The 18,547-nt window shown below is 47.7% G+C and overlaps 1 protein-coding gene across 2 annotated transcripts; it reads right to left on the reverse strand.

Moving 5' to 3' along the window:
- Positions 1-591: 591 nt before the first annotated feature.
- LOC308575445 (solute carrier family 22 member 6-A-like) lies at positions 592-18,231 on the reverse strand. 2 transcript variants are annotated; one of them, XM_081174106.1, is made up of 10 exons: positions 17,489-18,229; positions 13,819-13,922; positions 13,216-13,370; positions 10,525-10,693; positions 9,473-9,596; positions 7,489-7,604; positions 5,161-5,375; positions 3,824-3,932; positions 2,307-2,510; positions 592-1,139 (listed from the first exon to the last, which is right to left on the reverse strand). In XM_081174106.1, the coding sequence occupies exons 1-10, from the start codon at positions 17,903-17,905 to the stop codon at positions 1,043-1,045; spliced, it is 1,710 nt and encodes a 569-aa protein (XP_081030232.1). In that variant the 5' UTR covers positions 17,906-18,229; the 3' UTR covers positions 592-1,042. The 2 variants fall into 2 exon arrangements, with proteins under 2 accessions (XP_081030232.1, XP_081030233.1); XM_081174107.1 differs by lacking the exon at positions 592-1,139 and having other exon boundaries at positions 2,361-2,530; positions 17,489-18,231.
- Positions 18,232-18,547: the final 316 nt, after the last annotated feature.

The following is an 18,547-nucleotide window of genomic DNA, read 5'->3' on the forward strand; positions in this document are numbered from 1 at the left end:
ACTACAAGTCAGCAAAATTTGTGATGTTGTCATGACCATCACCTGTTTGACCAGCCCCAGAGCAGGTGGAAGCCCTGATCCCTCAAACTGTGCATGGAGAACTGTGCATGCCTTCACAGAGAAATGACAAAAAAGGACACCAAATAACATCTCTGTTTCCCCTAGGTCACTTTTGTGAGCACCAGGCATTGGCCCCAGGTACTTCATAGTGGGGCTAGGAACTTGCTGCTTTTTTGTTTAAAACAAAAGCCAAGAACCCATGGGCGTCTTTGAACCTACTATAAAAAAAGGTCTTGCTCAGCCATGCACAACTTGTACTATAGAGCGGTCATTCAGTACCTTGCGGAGAGTAAAGACCCAGCTGAGGTCATTGATGGCAGGGGAGATGTGCTTTCTGAGCGTGCACAGAAAAACTGCATTGGAAAATAGGAATTTGAGAAGGAAGTGCTGAAAAGGTTTTCAGCAAATCCAAGAAAACTTGTTTTAGTTTAATTAAACAAACAAACAAACAAACAAACAAGAAAGATGAAAAAAGGCATGTTCTTTGTAATTTTCCAAAATATACTTGACAACGACATGAAAGCTACTCCCTGATGTTAATTTTTTTATTTAGCTTCCCAGTTTTCAAATAACTGAATATTTTTACAGATTTTTTTTTCTGAGCACTTGGGGTGAAAATAAAGTAATTTAAAACAACTGTTGTTGAGACGTTTCATTCCGAATCTGCTAGACAGAGCCAGAGAGGGTGATGACAGGTGGGTGTTCCTGCCCCCCTCACATAAATGCTGGCTATGCCCATGCAAGAACATCTGGAATTTTGCACACCAAATGCCGGTTTCTGCATTGTTTTGCCACAAGCAAAAAGGCTCGGCCTGATCTTCTGCCTGTGCCCAGAGAGAGATGTGCTGCAATTGATTCTTTGTTTTGTTTGGTCCATTCATGTCAATTTCTGACGCTCCCTCGTCCCTCCTCCCTCCCTCCAGAGGATGCTCAAGGCATGGCGATTCCCAGCAGATGGCCAGCAGCTTCCTCTGCCCCCATCTTAGCACAGTCCAGGTTCCTGGGGCATCTCCGGGCCCACCTTCTGCAGCAAAACCTGCTCATGGTCCTTGGTAGGGAGATGTTGCTCTGGCACCTGTCTGTTGGGGGATAAAAAGGCAAGACATTGTCATGGCATCTCAAGGCAGCTGCAGACTGCAGGGGCCATAGATTTGGACCAGGATCTCCTGCTCCTCCCCACCCCCTCCCTTTCAACTCAATTTTATTTTTATTTTACTTTCCTTATATGGCAGCTTTCCCTCTGAAAGTCAGCTTTAATTTGCATCACTCCACATAAATGAGCAAATGTGAATTTTCTGCAAAGTTGAGTCAAATGGATCTGCAGCCAGAATCAAACGGGCCGTTTTTGCCCCTTTTCATGCCACTTCCGTGTATGTGGCAATGCATGCTGTCATGGTCCACGCATGCCTTGACCGTGCATAAATGGGGAATTGCCTGTGTCAGTTGCATTTCTTAGTGCAGAAAGTATTGATCTAATGCGTGGAGATCTTTCCTATTCTGAATAATACAAGAGGATTCTAGAAGCTACTAGAAGCTTCCCTGTGTGAGAGAAACAGGCAGAAGGGTCATGATTGTTTGGGTTATACCTTCTGGGAAGCTGGTTTGAACTGGTTCTCTTATGTCTTTCAATTAAGGTCATGCTGACTATAAATACAGGCCAAAAGGAGCCTGGGTGTTACTTTATCTTTCTCTCTTCCTTCTGGTGTGGTGTTCTGTACATATTATGCTTAGAGTTAAGTTTCAGTCGTGTTATAAGTTTTTGTAAGTGCTGCAACTGAGTTTCTTGTGGACAGTGCCAATCCTGAATGTACTGGATTAGTGACTATTACATTGCCTTCAGTAGCAGTAAAGCTCTGCTGGATGAAATACAATTGCCTCTGGTCTATTTTTGGGAATCTCTGCAACATGTGAAGGTTTTCCTCCACACGTATGACAGCCTGTGCATGGCATGGTTTACTTCCTTCTGTAAGTCGCTTGGAGGCGTATAAAGAAATTTCTTTAACAAAATTCAAATGTATTAGGAAATGTCCACTTTGGAATAAAGTATATATTTAGAAATGCATAAAATTTTGTGAGGAAACAGGCTCAAAAACATGCATTTATAAATACAAATTGTGCTTTTTGTTAATTTTTTTTTAAATGGCAGAGAAATGCGAAGATGGGATGTGCTGTGGACTCATGAATGGAGACTTGCGAAAGTTTCCCCCTGGCCATGCCTTTCCAGGAGGCCACAAACAGGGACTCACCCACTCTCAACTTCTTCGATGGTATCTGAGAGCGGCCTGTTGCGTGTCTCTGGCAGGAGGAAAGCGGCAATCCCAGACAGAATTGGGGCTGTCCCGTATATGAGAGGTGGGAGGTATGGAAAATATTCCCCGGTTATTTTTACCATCGGCGCCACTATGCCCCCCACACGAGCCAGGGTGCTTCCTAGCCCCATCCCGGTCTGTCTGCAAGTGTAGAAAACAACCTTTAAAGGAGAAACCATAAAATGGTAAAAAACAAAAGGTTGGTTTATCTTGGTTCTTTAAACAAGTAAACAAATCAGAAAAAGGGAACCAAGATCTGGGTGTCTTTTTTGGGGGGGGGGATATTTTTTGTGGGACTTGATTATTCAGAGATGCTGCTTTGGGGGCTGAGCCACAAGTTGCCTGGCACTGCTTCTTTGGGCTGAATGTCTGAACAGGCACCAATGAGCATTAAAGGCTGTAATTTAGCAGCAGAACATCTGCTTTGTATGCCAAAGGTCTCAGGTTCAATCCTTGACATCTCCAAGGAGGGTTAAGAAAGAGAGAGAGACCCCTGCCAGAAACCCTAGAGTGAGTCCCCAGATGTTGTTGAACTACAGCTCCCATCACCCCTAGCTAGCAAGGCCAGAGTTCAGGAATGATGGGAGTTGTAGTCCAACGACATCTGGGGACCCACAGGTCGAGAACCGCTGCCCTAGAGAGATATTTCTGGTCAGCATAAGGCGATACTGAGCTAGCTGGACCAATAGGCAGCGGTGTAGGATGGGGGGCACAGGGGCGGTTGCCCCAGGCACAAAATTGTTAGGGGTGTAAAATGTCAACACCCGGTGCTGCCTCAATACAGCTTTGCACTTCCGTTGCTGGGCTTTGTTGAAAACAGCTTCTCTATGCAAATCAGGAAGTGACCTCTCCAGACAATGGGGCAACTCTTCTTTTCTTATCTTGGCAGCTATGATCCCCTGGGTGATGTGGATCGCAAGCATAGTTCGTCTGTTTCCCTCCCTTCCATCCACCCCTTTGGTGTGGCCCTGATCGCTGGCAACCCACGCTACACCACTGCCAATAAGGTGTGCCATTTTAGGGGGTGTGAAGCTTAATTTTTGCAAATTTCTTCAGTGAGGGGCCTTAGAAATATGTTTTTGGGTGTGAAGAAGTCAAATCTGCTATGATTTTTGTGGTTGGACATTTAGTCCCTATGGGACTAACTCACTGTAAGACAGCCTCCTGTGCTCCTAAGTTATATGAGACAGCATTAAGTGAATGTTTGTGGTCTTTGATATCTCTGATCTCTCTTTCTCACATGCAAATAGGCACCTTGCTCATGGGGCATCCAAGTAACAAGCATATTCTTACTGAGCTTTGCTACTGACCAGGCAATTATTTCTGTGACATGTTGGGTAAAAGAGATATCATACTCTAGCGATAAGAAGCCCACCGGCTCCAATTTTTCTCAAGTGTTGCCAGTTGTTCCATATAATCTAAAGGGGAGGTGATAGTCTGAGGTGCAGACTTACCTGATCACGGTTGGGTAGAGCTCGCCTGTGTAGAGATAGAGGCAATTAAAGGATGAAGCCAAGCAGCCTTTTCCAAGCACTGCCAGGGAGGTCCTCAAGGTGTATAGATCTTGTGTGGAAAAGATAGTCAGGAGACACATATGGGGTTATGGTGAGTTTTCCATCCCTTACACCTTGATGGTTATTTTATTTTTCCTAGCTACCAACAAGTCCAGGGAACTGCAGGGGCATCTGCAGCTAAATCACAGAAAGCATGGTGGCTAGATAGTCACCAACAGGGGACTCTACAATGTCATAGCATCTAGACATTTGTTGCGGGAAGGAGAACAACAGAAAATGCAATTTATAGTTTTTCCTGTCACTAAACATTCTTTTTCTACTCTCAGATAATTCTATATTGGTTTGCAGCCTTAGGCTGAGATCCCGGGCTCACTTATCTGGGAATAAGTCCCATTGAATATAGTGGGAATTTTGAGTAAACATGCATAGGACTGCGCTGTGAATTCTGCTGATTTGAAATTATTTCTGAGTTGCTGAAACTCTCTAGATTAACACCCATTCTTTCATTGTACAGTGGTACCTCGGGTTACATACGCTTCAGGTTACACACTCCGCTAACCCAGAAATAGTGCTTCAGGTTAAGAACTTTGCTTCAGGATAAGAACAGAAATCAGGCTCCAGCGGCGCGGCAGCAGCAGGAGGCCCCATTAGCTAAAGTAGTGCTTCAGGTTAAGAACAGTTTCAGGTTAAGAACGGACCTCCGGAATGAATTAAGTACTTAACCCAAGTTACCACTGTATACTGTATTAGTTTTATGATGTTAGCCGCCTTGAGCCCGGCTCCGGCCAGGGTGGGCGGGGTACAAATACAGATTTATTTATTATTTATTATTTTTCCTACCTTCAATGTGGGAAGACATTTCTTTGCTGTCCTCCAGAGAGCAATCTCCATTTTGAACTGGACTATTGACATTTTTAACATTTAAGGATTATTGCCTGCCTATTTTTTATCATGGCATCTCTTGAATCCTGGCAAGACTTCAATGTGAGTAAACCTCACATTTTAAGTATTCCAGAAAGCTCTCCCATCCAATTGTTCCCATCAAGGAAGCATCTACCAGAGTCAGTCTGATGGATTAACCAACAAGCAACCCCAACAAAGGAAAGCTATCTGGTGACTGTAGCAATATAAAAGAGTAGAGGGGATTTACCAACTAAGTGCCATCGGCCGCCAAACCACCTCATGGGACTGATTTTCAGAGCAACGGGTGCAAGTGGTGGCTTTGCACAGAGCCAAGCAGCGATGACTTTCACCACTTCTGCCTGACATCAGCTTACCTTGGGGCACAAATATATTGGCCAGGATGGCTAAGCCAGCCAGGATGACAGAAGAGGCCTGTGTGGTTCTCCGTCCGATGTAGCTCATCCCGATGGCGGCCCCCAGCTTGGCCGGGATGTCGATGCAGCCAAATGCCACCTGGATCAGGTAGATGCTGAAGCCAAAGTTCTGGAGGTCCATGACGAGGCCGTAGTAAGCGAAACTAGTGGCAAACCTGGAAATGGGGTGTAAAAAGTGTGGGAATGTTCTGGGGTGCAGGAGAGGATATATTGACTAATTATATCCTTATCCAACTTGTGCTAACAAGTTCCCAAAATATCAGCAGAGTTTATATACATTCCCCTTTAAGTACGCAACGGTAACGTGTGCACAGGTTCGCTAGAACCTCTATAATAATTACTCTGGTAATTTCCCCTTTGTTCCCTCTTAAAATACAAGACACAACACAGTCTTTATAAAAGTATAAAAGAGTTTACTCACGATCTGTTCACAATGTGATCCCAGACGGCAGACAGGCTTAAAAAGGTAAAATACACTTAGAATCTATCTTATAGGAAGATAGGCCTCTCCTCTCTTGGCTGAGAGCCAAGAGGGCATCCTGCTTCTTCGAAAGGTGATGGCAGAGAGAGAGAGATGGCTGCCTGCCCTGTGCTTTTGTCATTTACCTGCACAGGTGAGGCCACACCCACCTCTGGTCACATGTGGAGGAAGTCCGTCCCCAGGAAGTTTACCTGCTTGATGGACAGACATCCCTCCCCATGTTGTAACATGTACACTCTAGGAATGTTGTCATTGACTGCTCCTGTGTTTACATCCCACAAAAAGGAGATGGCACAGAAAGAAAGGCAAGGGATGTGCAGGTTCTGGTTGTGGTGGGTAGCAAAATCCACACATCTCTCAGCTCCAAAAGCCATTACTTCTGACACAAAGTAATGGCTTTTGGAGCTGAGAGCTGTGTGGATTTTGCTTGTTACCAATTTGACAGAATGCAACGAGGTTCCAGCAGGACGTAATCTTGCATCACTCACACTGTTCATTACTCCATAGCCCTAAGATACAACCTGCCCTGGAAAAGATGCTACAAACACCAAATACAACCTTGGTTGTTGAACTTAATTCGTTCCAGGAGCCCGTTTGACTCCCAAAACGGTTCGAAAACCAAAGCACGGCTTCCGATTGGCTGTAGGAGCTTCCTGCACTCAATCAGAAGCAGCGGAAGCCGCGACGGATGTTTGGCTTCTGAAAAACATTTGCAAACCTTAACACTCACTTCTGGGTTTGCGCCGTTCAGGAGCCAAAACGTCCGAGTACCAAGCCATTTGACAACCAAGGTATGACTGTACCTTCTTTCTAAACTCTTCTTCTTTATATATGTGGCACAAATATATCATCTGATTTGGGGATAAACTTGTCTTCTAAAGGATCGAAGTATTGGTTTAACTCTATGAGCCGTAACATTTAATCCATTTAATCTACATAATTTTTCATAGGACTAAAGCAACTGTTCTGGAGTGGGGGCGGGGGGAGGAGAAGATCATTTGTTTTGGTTTTAGACAATGTACACTTATCTCACAGTGGATATGAAACTGGAGAGAAAGTTTTGATATATAATGCAGTAGAAAAAGGGGTTGAACAAAAACACTCTGGAGGTGGGGGTGGGAAGTCAATACATAAAACAATGTAACTATTCAATTTGAAAACTTTTTTGGGGGGGAATTGGAAATTAAATTAAAAAATTATATTGGAAAAAGGAAACTGGAGAGAAAGTGTGTGACAGCCATAGCTTTGTAAGCAGTTAGGTTAAAAATAATGTACTACTACTACTATGGGGACACGGGTGGCGCTGTGGGTTAAACCACAGAGCCTAGGACTTGCCGATCAGAAGGTCGGCGGTTTGAATCCCCGTGATGGGGTGAGCTCCCATTGCTCGGTCCCTGCTCCTGCCAACCTAGAAGTTCGAAAGCATGTCAATGTGCAAGTAGATAAATAGGTACCGCTCCGGCGGGAAGGTAAACAGTGTTTCTGTGTGCTGCTCTGGTTCGCCATAAGCGGCTTAGTCATGCTGGCCACATGACTCGGAAGCTGTCTGTGGACAAACGCCGGCTCCCACGGCCAGTAAAGCAAGATGAGCGCTGCAACCCCAGAGTCGGTCAGGGGTCCCTTTACCTTTAAAGCATTGGAGTCCTAAAATTTAGTAATTAGGAATTCAGCCTCTTGATGATTTTAGCGTTGCATTTTGAAAAGAATCTTAAAACCAAGTTTCTAGCCCTGGTGAGAGTATTTGAATTTTAGGAGCGGAGGGATGAAAAGTAACAGTCAAAGCGTACCAGACACTGGAAATACAACAGGAGATCCGGCGCACAGTGGGTGTACGAACTAAGCTGACGGCTGTGTAGGATGATCGTGTCAGAGACAATTCTTTCTGCATGCTAGCTTTTAAGACCTACAGGAAGAAAAGGAGAACAAATGGTTGATCTTACTCGTCACTGATGCAGAAGCTTTCCTGGACTGCCCCGATTTAAGGAAAGAATGAAGGCAAAGGCTGGCAGAGGCACTGGCAGCAGAGCCTAAAGGACCTCAGGAAGTCTGCCATTGGCCTTGGGTGACTGACAACCTTCACCAGTCCTATCTCTTGAGTTTCTGAAGAGTCACCAAACCTGCTTGGGATTGTCCATGTGTCACATAGTGCAATACTCCCTAAGAAGCGGCACGTCACCGCCAAACTCTAGGACAGGGGTGTCAAACTCAAATTCATCGGGGGCCGCATCAGCAGTTTGGTCACCCTCAAAGGGCCGGTTGTATCTGTAGGACTATGTAAAGGACATGTAAAGTGGAGGTTTCCTGTGTAGAACGGCCGGCGCCGCTAGAGGGCAGACGTTCTCTGGCTTGTAGGCTGCCGCGCATGCGCTGATGAGGCGGCTTTCTTGTGTCAAAAAAAAAGAGCAAGAATAAAAGGTGAAGGCTGGCGGCCGGCGGCGGCTACACGGGCCACATGACGAGGTCTGGTGGGCCGGATTCGGCCCGCGGGCCTTGTGCTTGACACCTGTGCTCTAGGAGTACAGGGAATGACTCCCACTTGCAAAGATGGATAATGTTGGGTTCACAGTTTTTAAAATATGTGCACTCCAGTAAATACACATGTACTCAGCTGAAAAGGAGAGAAAGATAGAGTTTAGAACATGCCCAGAAATCCTGTGCTGGAGGCGTTTAAGTAGAATGTTGCCTATCTGTTAGAGTTGTTGCAAAGCTTCGGGTGGGGGGCGGGCAGGAATGGGTGGACCACTTTGAGCAGTGGGCCAAGCTGTGCACCCATCTGTCACCTGGCATCATATGATATCAGGTTCCCAGCTTGAACTGCAAAGGAACGCTCCTTCCCTTTTTAAATTGGCACCTTTCCTTGCTGAATTTAAGCTGCAGCTGCAAAGGAATGCTCCATTGCCTTTGCAGCATGCATTTGTTGCTATTTGAAACTGTTGCTTTACCTGTCCTGTGCGTGTCATCATGCAATGTCAGGTGATGGACAGGCGAGTTTGTAAGCTCAGTGGCAGATGCCCTGCATGCAAAATGTCCCAGGTTCCTTCCCTGGCATTTCAGAAAGGACTGTGAGAAACCTCGTCTCTGAAACCCTGGAGGGAGGCTGCCAGTCAGTGTAGACAATATTGGCCTAGCTAGACCACTGAGTGTTTTCTATTGTTTGTTTAATTTCTTTCTGGTTCTAACTGGCTTTTATTTGTTTTATTTCATTTTGTCAGGTCACTTCGAGACTTTATCTCTTGTATAAAGTGACAGATAGATGTAATATATAAATAATGCTGATACTAATGTTGGCAAGGAAGTGTTTTCATATGGTGTGTGTGTGTCCACCCCAATATGTTAATACATTCGTACCTTGGAAGTGAAATGGAATCCGTTCCGGAAGTCCGTTCGACTTCCAAAACATTTGAAAACCAAAGCATGGCTTCCGATTGGCTGCAGGAAGCTCCTGCAGCGAATTGGAAGCCGCAGAAGCCCTGTCAGACTTTTGGCTTCCAAAAGAACATTCGAAAACCAGAACACTCACTTCCGGGTTTCGATTGTTCGGGGGCTGATTTGTTCTGGAGCCAAGGCGTTTGAGATCCAAGGTACGACTGTATTGTGTTTTTCCTAAAGGTGCCCTCCAAATTGAGTCACATTCGAATATTTCAAGATTCAAAGTTTCACATTAAAAAACAGCAACAAATCCAGCCAACATAACAGACACAGATTCACAGAATGTGCACACTCCTTGCTTGTGAATTTGGTTGCATCAACAACCTCAATTCATCTTTGTACCTCTGTGCTGAGTTTCTCTCCCTCTTCCATTTTCCTGTTGATCTGCGCTACCCTCTTAAGAACTTTCACAGCCTGTTCCAGTCGGTTTGAGAGTATCAACCACCGTGCGGATTCTGCAAACCACCTAGGCAGGGTTAAAAAAAAGTCAAATCTCAAACTGTTGGAGACACAATCACAGTAGGACCAGTGCCCCGGGCAACTTCTGCTTTCTGCCTTAAGCATATCCAGCGCCGTGGTGCAAATATCTCTCTGCCCCCCCCCCATTTCCCAGAGTTGTTGACCTTTCTTAAGGGGGGGGGGGACTTCGGTCTGGCTCGTTTACATCGTGTGGTCCAACGCGTGCTCGGCGCTGCATGTAGGTAAGAGATACCCGGATCGCAGCCCAGATGGCCTCCCGCGCTGCCTCCCTCTAAGCGCCCGGGGCCCCTTACCTGCCCCCATCTGGGGAAGTCCGCGCAACAGGAGGGCCAGCAAGCGGGTCAAGTGGCTTGCCGGCTGCCCCATTCTCTCTTGGTGCCAGGATTGCACAGGGCGCTTCCCTGCTCTGCTCACAGACTCCCCAGGGAGGCGCGCAGGCAGTGGCGAGGCCAGAGAGGGGTGGGAGAGACATGCCTGCCCTGCACCCACCCCCGATTGCACCTGCCAGGCACCTAGGCTAGGCAGCCCCGGCGGGAGGGGACGCAAAGAGGCTTCCCTGAGTCGGAAGCAGTGTGTTCTGATGGGTGGCTGAGAGGAGAGGAGTGGGCTGCCCCAGAGCTGGGAAGGGAGCAAGCCCTGACTGATTCTCCTTCCTGGACACTCAGCCTGTGGTGCCCTCCAAAATCTGGCGCTCTGGTGCCCTGCACCACTAACGTCTGTGGGCAAGATGCCCCTGGGTGGACCAGCCCTGCTTGTAGCAGGACTGCCGTGCGAATGAGCCATTTGGCCAAATGCTCGCATAGCAGCAATTCATGGCAAAAGTCACAGGAGCTGTTGGGTGAGACCCTAGCTGCTCTCTAGGGTTTAAGGGTTTAATTAAGGGTGTTTTCTGCAAAGGGATGATGTGTGCTCACCAGGAGTAGACAAAGAAGGCGAGATAGGGCACTGAAACAGTGAACTGGAGCCAACGCCAGTCTGGGAGGGCGTAGGCCAGTCCAGGAAGGATGATTTGCCCGGTGGTTGCAGAATATCCCACCACAGTCCCAGCAATCGTGCGCACTTTGGTTGGTACCCACTCGAGGACTAAAGGAAACACAGAGAGAGCGAAGATCAATCATTATATAGCAACAGGGGCTGCATCTACACAGCTATAAAAAACGCTCTGCAAATGATCTGGAAAAAACGTTTTACAGCTCACAATGTAAAAATTCATTCAGTTCTAATTTCAGCTCTACAGCGCCCTCTGGTGTCACAGTGTTACAACACACATATATATTCCACTGGGATTCATACATCTCAGCGCTGTCTACACTGAGTGGCAGAGTCTGCCCAGGGTTTCAGACAAGGAGCCTCTCCCATCTCTATCTGGAGATGCCATCGGCGAATGAACCTGGGGCCTTCTGCAGAGATGCTCTGCTACGGAGCTATGGTCCTTTTCATAAAAATAAAGTAAGATTCTAGTCTTTGTGTTTCTGGATAAAGGGCTGATCTAACTAGGAAGATAGGAATCATAGAATTATATGATTATTCTTTGCAGAAGTGCATGTTTATTAAAGTAGGGGTGCAGCAAGGGTTGCCAACTCTCTTTCTGCCCTCTGCTCCTCTGCTTTTAACAGTGATTGGTTCTGCAGATATTACAAGCTGGGAATGCTGCTTTTTCTTCATCCCATAAAAAACCTTCTCTGCTCCCTTCTGCACCTTGTCAAGCTGATGTTAAGGAGCAGAAGAGCAGGCCAGGTTGTGTGTTTTTCTGGTCAGTTGGCAAATCTAGCACAGGGCAGATCAAATGAGATATTGTTTTGCATTAATTATTCCCATATGACCAAACAAGCCTGGCATTTCTCTCCCCCCACAATCCGTCTCCAATGTTTCCACATCATGTGACCCACCCACCCTTTGCGCCTCTCCTCTCTGCGTGTGACAAAGCAAATGAGAGCCAGGTATGCCAAACCAGGGGGATAAATATTTGTACAGCTCAGCAACATGCTGAGGGCAAAACACAGCTAATGGAGTCAGGAATGCAAGAAAATGCAAACACGAAAACACTCTTCCACATGCCACCATGCAAAAGCAAGCTTTCCCCTGCACCTCCCGCAGCTGTTTGGCAGGCAGAAATCCAGCAGGTCTAGCTTCAGCCACTGCTCCATTTCCACACTGGAGTAAAAGCTGCACCTGTTGCATAGTGACCTGTCTTGCAGGTGTTAAAAGCACCAGCCTCTAAGTCTGTGAGCGGAAATGTTTGGAATTACAGAGCAAGGGGCAGTGTGATTCAGTGGGTAGAGACAACCATGAGGCTCAATGGGTGAGCCTGATTCAGTCTCCCCTCTCTCTAACCTATCCCCCCGGGTTTTTGTGGGGGTGAGGGAAACAGGGAGAAGGATCTTCACATTTGGGCAAATGTGGCCCTCCAGGCCTCTCTATCTTACTCTCAGTCCTCTAGGCCACACCCCCTCTCCAGGCCACACCCCTCACTGTTCCTGCTTTGCACCCTGCTTGAATGCTTTTGCCTGGCTGAATTGTGCCCTTGAACTCAGATAATGCCTCTTTGCTTGCCTGGGTGAAGGATAGGGAGAGGGATGTTTGTGTGTAGAAACCTCTGGTTTTTGTGTGGCTGGAATGCTGGAATGCAGTCTGTTGGGCAAAGGTAAGAGACTCACCTGTTGCTTCACTGGTCCTCTGGTCCCTATCCCACACTGGCAGACAGCCCCTGGTAGGTGGCTTGTGGAAGAACGAGACCCTCGGGCAGAATAAGGTTCCCTACCTCTGGTGTGGAGGAATTGAATTTACCTAGCTGGTGCTGAACATCATAGCCTTAAAATCATGAAACAAGATTGAAAGGGCCGATCCAACGATGTTGCTGCACTAGTGGAAACCTCTGCAACTGGCCTCCCCTCCCCAAATCTTCTCGGGAGGATCAGGAGAACCCCAAGATCAGCACATTGGCAGAACAGGGTCGAGATTGTTCCACCTGGCAAACAGAAATGCTTCCTTGATGGAACTAGCAGAAAGTTGAATTCCATCCAAAGTGGCCTTAAAGTTGCATTTAAAAATGGAGGGTTGCATTTAATGGAAGTCCTACTCAGAGTTCACCCACTGAAATGAATAGACATGACTAACTTAGGACCATTAATAGTAACGTGTCTACTCTAAATAAAGCTTAATTGGCATCAACCCACAAATCTGAACAAAATTCGCAAGGTCCACAATCAAATTCTGAAATATTATGAAATTTCTAATTTGTACCATTCCATCTACCCTGTCCCAGCTAGGGAATGGATGAATTTGGCTGTTTCCATTCTGTGTGAGTTTGCATACATGCAATCACTTCCACTCTAGGTTTGTGTGCGTGTTTTAATAAATGCATTTACCTTTTCTTTTCTTTTTGGCGCATTTCCTGTAAAATGCGCATTTTTTAGAACCAAAAATTCCTTTGCAAAATTTGGAAAGGTGCATCATCGAATTGATAGATGCTTTCTAATCCAGGCACCCAAGAATTGGGATGGCTTGCTTCAAAATGCAGGCCGAACCAGTTTCTCCACCATCGCTGGGACTCTGAGCTAATGGTGCTCAACTGGCCTCATCGGACTGGGCCTTGCGACGCTTACCTAAGGACATGCAGTTCAGGACAATCCCAGAGTACGACATGCCGACCAGGAAGCGGAAGACGCAGTAGGCTGTGAGATTCGGGGAGAAAGCGGTGCACAGTCCTCCAATGGCCATCTGCAGGTAGGACCAGCTTAAAACTGGCTTGCGCCCAAATCTGCAACACAGGACACTGCATGAATATATTGCCATTGCTACAGTACCAACAATCTGAATACTAACAGCAGGACTGGTCCCAGATTCTTTTTTTATGGGGGGGGGGGCAGAGTCTAGCAAGGTGCCTCTCAAGCTGGATGCTAGCAACTGATTTTGGAAATGGCCTGTCTACGGCCATACTACCCTGAACACACCCGATCTTGTCTGATCTCGGAAGCTAAGCAGGGTCAGGCCTGGTTAGTACTTGAATGGGAAACGGCCTGCCAGTTTGATTTCCCACAATGCCCCTTTGCGGGAACAGTGCTGCTGAGGCCAGCGTTTCGTCAAGCCTAATTGAGGCAGCAGTTCACGTCTTCATCTGTTCCCCTCCTCCACCTGAGTTGTTTCACCCACCAGGCCTGAGTTTCTCCACCCCTGGGCAGATATATTGAACAACCACAGATACCCACCTGTCAGCTAAGCTCCCAAACACGAGAGCGCCCACCAGAACTCCCCCCATGTAAATGGACTGTGCCATCTGTCTCCGGGTCCGCAGGTTACACACCAAATCCCACTGCATGGATAGAATGGAAGAGGTTTAAAATGTAGGCAAAGCAACCCTTTCGCACAAGAAGAATCACAATCCACCTGTGTCAGTCGGTTAAATGCAGTAGGTATAACATCCCACCACTAGGGGGAGGTGTGGTTCATTGTGTCGCCCCCTAGAGGAGAACTGGGTGGTGGGAGGTCTAAAGCAGGTCTGGGGAATCTGATGCCATCTCTGATATTGTTGAATTCCCAACTCCCATCAGCCCCAGCCAGCATGGTCAGTGGTCAGGGATTATGGGAACTGTAGTCCAACAATACCCAGAGGGCCTGACAAGCTTCCCACACCTGATCTAAGCTACTACACGACTTTTAGAAGACATCTGATGGCAGCCCTGTAACTGGAGGTTTTTAATGTTTGGTGATATGTTTTTATGTGTTGGAAGCCGCCCAGAGTGTGGAGGCATGCCTCAGCACACACCCCGCTGCCCATCTGGATGTGGTCTGTGCAGTGGCGTAGCGTGGGGGGTGCAGGGGGGGCCGGGGGCACCGGGCGCAACACCTGGGGGTTAGGGGGCGCAAATCCACAGGTTAGGGGGCGCAAATCCACGGGTTAGGGGGCGCAAATTACTTGCTTTGCCCCGGGTGCGGACAACCCACGCTACGCCACTTGGGCTGTGTGAGCACAAAAGAATGTGATGTGAATATTGTCAAATGGAGAGCTAGCAGTGACAGTGCCAATCATCTGGGGGGGGGAGGAAGGTGGGGCTGATGCTGAGGCCCCCCTCCCAGCAGCTGGTCAGACCTCATAGTGCTGAGATTCTGTTTGAAAGGAGAGAGCCTCACACAGAGTTGTGTGCTTGCAGGATTCTGCTGTACAGTGGTACCTCGGGTTAAGAACTTAATTTGTTCTGGAGGTCCATTCTTAACCTGAAACCGTTCTTAACCTGAAGCACCACTTTAGCTAATGGGGCCTCCTGCTGCTGCTGCGTCCGCCGGAGCACAGTTTCTGTTCTCATCCTGAAACAAAGTTCTTAACCCGAGGTACTATTTCTGGGTTAGCGGAGTCTGTAACCTGAAGCGTATGTAACCCGAGGTACCACTGTAGTTGATGATGTCTGGGTCTGCAGCAGGGGGTGCCAACTTGGCACTTGTGGGCACTACAGCACCTCTGAGGTCTTCTCTCTGGAGAAGACCCCACCCCGCCTCTGCGGTGATGAGGTGGTGAGGACCACTATCCATTTCTCTGTCGAAAAGCACAGAGAGCTAAAGGAGGAAGCTGAAAGAGTGACGCTCTTTCTCACTTCCGCTTTCAGCTCTATGTGTTTTTCAAAGCTCTGGTCAATTCTGCTGGATGGGACTTTTGCCCTGATCCTTTGGAAAAGCAAAGTAGGCAGGTGCTGATTTGGTGGAGTGGGGGGGAAGCAGTGATGAGAGCAACCGATGCCCGTGGCACTTGCTCAAAAATCCAAATGTGCCCAAAGGCCTAAAAAGGTTGTCAACCTCTGACCTCCCATGCTTCCCCCTCCTCAGTGGAATTTTCTGCATGCTGTTAGCTGATATCACACCCCCTTCCTCTTGCTCGTTGAATTAAGCTGTGAGAAAAATGGTTAACTGAAACACAGGGTTGCTGCTGCTTTAGTACATTTTACCTTTTTGCCACGTTAACCTTTTATATATACATATAAAAAGAATTACTACATGAAAAACAGGCAGATGGCATGCACAGAAAACATCAGTGTGCATCAAATCATTTGAAACATTAACCTTCCTACGCTTTGGCAGTCAATGTGGCTGTTCCCTGCAGCATGAAAGCAAGTGTCCTGCTGAAAGACAGCAGTAATATACATCTGGCCTAGTAACCTACTTCCAACGCTGGACAGCCAAAGTGCCTATGGAAAGCCCACAAGCCAAACATGCACGCAATAGCCCTCTTCCACTGTTATTCCCTGGCCTCTGGTGATCAGAGGTAGACTGCTGCTGACTGTGGCAGTTTCACTTTGCTCTTGTAGTTAGCAACTGATGGTGGCAGGATTTCAGTAGCCAAGCAAAATAAGATATAAAGCATGATGGTGATTGTATTTGCTACCTATACTGAATACGCCCCTCCTCCTTTTAAAAGCTACCTAGCCCCCAGGTCTCCAATCTTAAGTACAGTTCTCTGTATTTCCATGCCAGGTTGCAATTTTTTAAAAAATAGTCCTCCTGAATATTCATCAGCAATTTGGTGCGAATTTCTCCCAATACAGTGATACCTTTGGTTACAGACACTTTAGGTTACAGACTCCGCTAACCCAGAAATAATACCTTGGGTTAAGAACTTTGCTTCAGGATGAGAACAGAAATTGTGCAGCGGCGGTGGGAGGCCCCATTAGCTAAAGTAGTGCTTCAGGTTCAGAACAGTTTCAGGTTAAGAACGGACCTCCAGGATGAATTAAGTTTTTAACCTGAAGTACCACTGTATTATTGATTCACATATACAAATCTTTCTGTGAAGTTTTGCCTAGTATACACGTTTTTGCAAAACAACGTTCCCTACATTTTTGCATACAATCTTCACAAGTATATATAATTTTATATGCAACTTACTCGAGTATATATGTATTTGTGTGCAGGTTGCATGTCTGGAGAATTTTACTGTAAAATTCAGAGAAGCGCACCGTTCAAAGGATGGTGGCTGTGATTCAGTTTGCACGTTGCTCTGGGATGTGCAAAGTTGGCAGGCTCAATTATAAATACGAACAGAATCGGCTTTCTCCCCCGTGCCTTCACTGGGGTCCCTGATTAGGAGCCTGTGAGGGCCAGCTGCTCCTCCAAGCCTTGCCACGCCCTGTCTGCTTGGGCCCAGGCTGATGAGGAACAGGCTTGCAGCCTTGAACCAGGCAAGAGAGAAGAGAGGTCTGTTCTGAGGTTTGGCACACTCCCCAAAAAGGCCACTAGCCACTTTCAGCGCCCAAATTTTCCTTGCCAGCACAATGGGCTAGGATATGGGTATGCAAACTAAGGCCCAGGGGCCAGATCCGGCCCATTCACCTTCTGAATCTGGCCCACGGACGGTCTGGGAATCAACATGTTTTTACATTAGTAGAATGTGTCCTTTTATTTAAAATGCATCTCTGGGTTATTTTTGGGGCATAGGAATTCATTCATCCCCCCTTTTTCTTTTCAAAATATAGTCAGCCCCCCACAAGGTCTGAGGGACAGTGGACCGGCCCCCTGCTGAAAAAGTTTGCTGACCCCTGGGCTAGGAGATAGTTAAATTCTCCCTGCCACAGATCCTGATAATTAGCAGCTAGTTCTAGTGGGAGAAAAGACCTGCCCATCAAATGCAAAGACACATTCAACGCCATGTCCGCCTTGGCCCTCGGATGTCTCCAATTAGCAGAGACTGAGTTGGGGGGGGACTGTGGCCCCCAGGACTACAATCCCCACCAGTCCCAGACACCATGGGGCTGCAGGAGGATGTGGTGCAAGTCATTTATTAAATGCTTGCCTTGAAAAGCAATCCCCTATGAAACATCACTGCGCATGGAACCCATGTGGAATGCCGTGGCAGCCTGACCCCCACCCGACCTGCCGCCCAGGCCCTCTCACCTCCATGATGATAGTGTTGACAAAAACGCTGTTGTCATAGATCCACCCATCATAGCACGGCTCCGTGTCCACCTGTGTCACATTCTGGCTGTCATCGGCACTGGAATTGAGGAGGTGCCAGCGGGGTGTAACAAACCGGCGACACTTCTCTGGTTTCCCGGCCACGTCTTTGGGGATGTAGATCCACAGGAGGTCCTCCTCCACCCCTGGCTTTTGAGTAGTTCTGTTTGCATGGCCAGGGTTGGTGGCGTTGCCGGTCAGCCGGATCCGGCAGTGGTGGTCCGGGATGGCGGCGGAGAAGTTCTGCATCAGGTTGTGGCTGGCAACCAGCAAGACAGGAGTGACCAGCAAGACCACCTGCAGGACCTGGAAGCGGCCCATGCCCCCGATCTTCTCAAGTAGGTCAGCAAACGCCATGGTGGAAGAGGGAGGAACGTTTGAAGGGGGACGACTGAGTGGCTGGGCTCAGGAGCGATCTTTTGTGGCCGGGATCTCCGGAACGCATGCCAGCCCCAGGCAAACCCTTCCCACCCTCGCTGGAAGAAGTTTCCTCTCGCTAATTCAGGGTCAGGATCTTTCTCAAGGCAAAGCTGTGATGGCCCCCATCTTGGCCGCAGCTGAAAACATCGCAGGCCGGCCTGGCAGGGGAAATAAAAAACACATTTCCAGCAACCTGTTTTGTGAACTCAAGTCATCCCTCCAAGACTGTTCTTCACACAGGCTGTAAACTGCATGGGGTGTTTATGAGTCCCTTTTCCCCCCTGTGTGTGTGTGTGCCATAGCTTTGAGGGGGGAACCAATGGGGCTAGGTTTCAGAAAAGGGGGGTTGTTCTCTTCTCCATGGGATTATGCAAGCCCTAATCACTTTACTTGGGTCAAAGTTCTAATGAGGCTTTGAAGGATTAGTCCAAAAGGGATAGGAAGGAGGAGAAAATGAAGGCATTCAGTAAATGTGGGGCAGGGTGTTGCATGGAACAAGTATTAGGGGTTTTTTTGGGAGGGGAGGCGTGTGGAGAAAGGAAAGAGGGGGAGCTGGCTGTGTTCTCTTGGCTACAGGAA

The sequence above is a fragment of the Podarcis bocagei genome (assembly GCF_964188305.1).
Source record: "Podarcis bocagei genome assembly, chromosome: 16".
Lineage (NCBI taxonomy): Eukaryota > Metazoa > Chordata > Lepidosauria > Squamata > Lacertidae > Podarcis > Podarcis bocagei.

What these genes read in the sequence shown, in the direction of transcription:
- LOC308575445 (XM_081174106.1), bottom strand. Translation starts at nt 17,905, where the DNA reads ATGGCGTTTGCTGACCTACTTGAGAAGATCGGGGGCATGGGCCGCTTC. An exon ending in GCCTTCTTTGTCTACTCCTG is followed by an intron (nt 9,597 to 10,524) that starts GTGAGCACACAT and finishes AACCCTGCCTAG; the next exon opens with GTGGTTTGCAGAATCCGCAC. An exon ending in TGTTGTATTTCCAGTGTCTG is followed by an intron (nt 5,376 to 7,488) that starts GTACGCTTTGAC and finishes CCCCATTTCCAG; the next exon opens with GTTTGCCACTAGTTTCGCTT.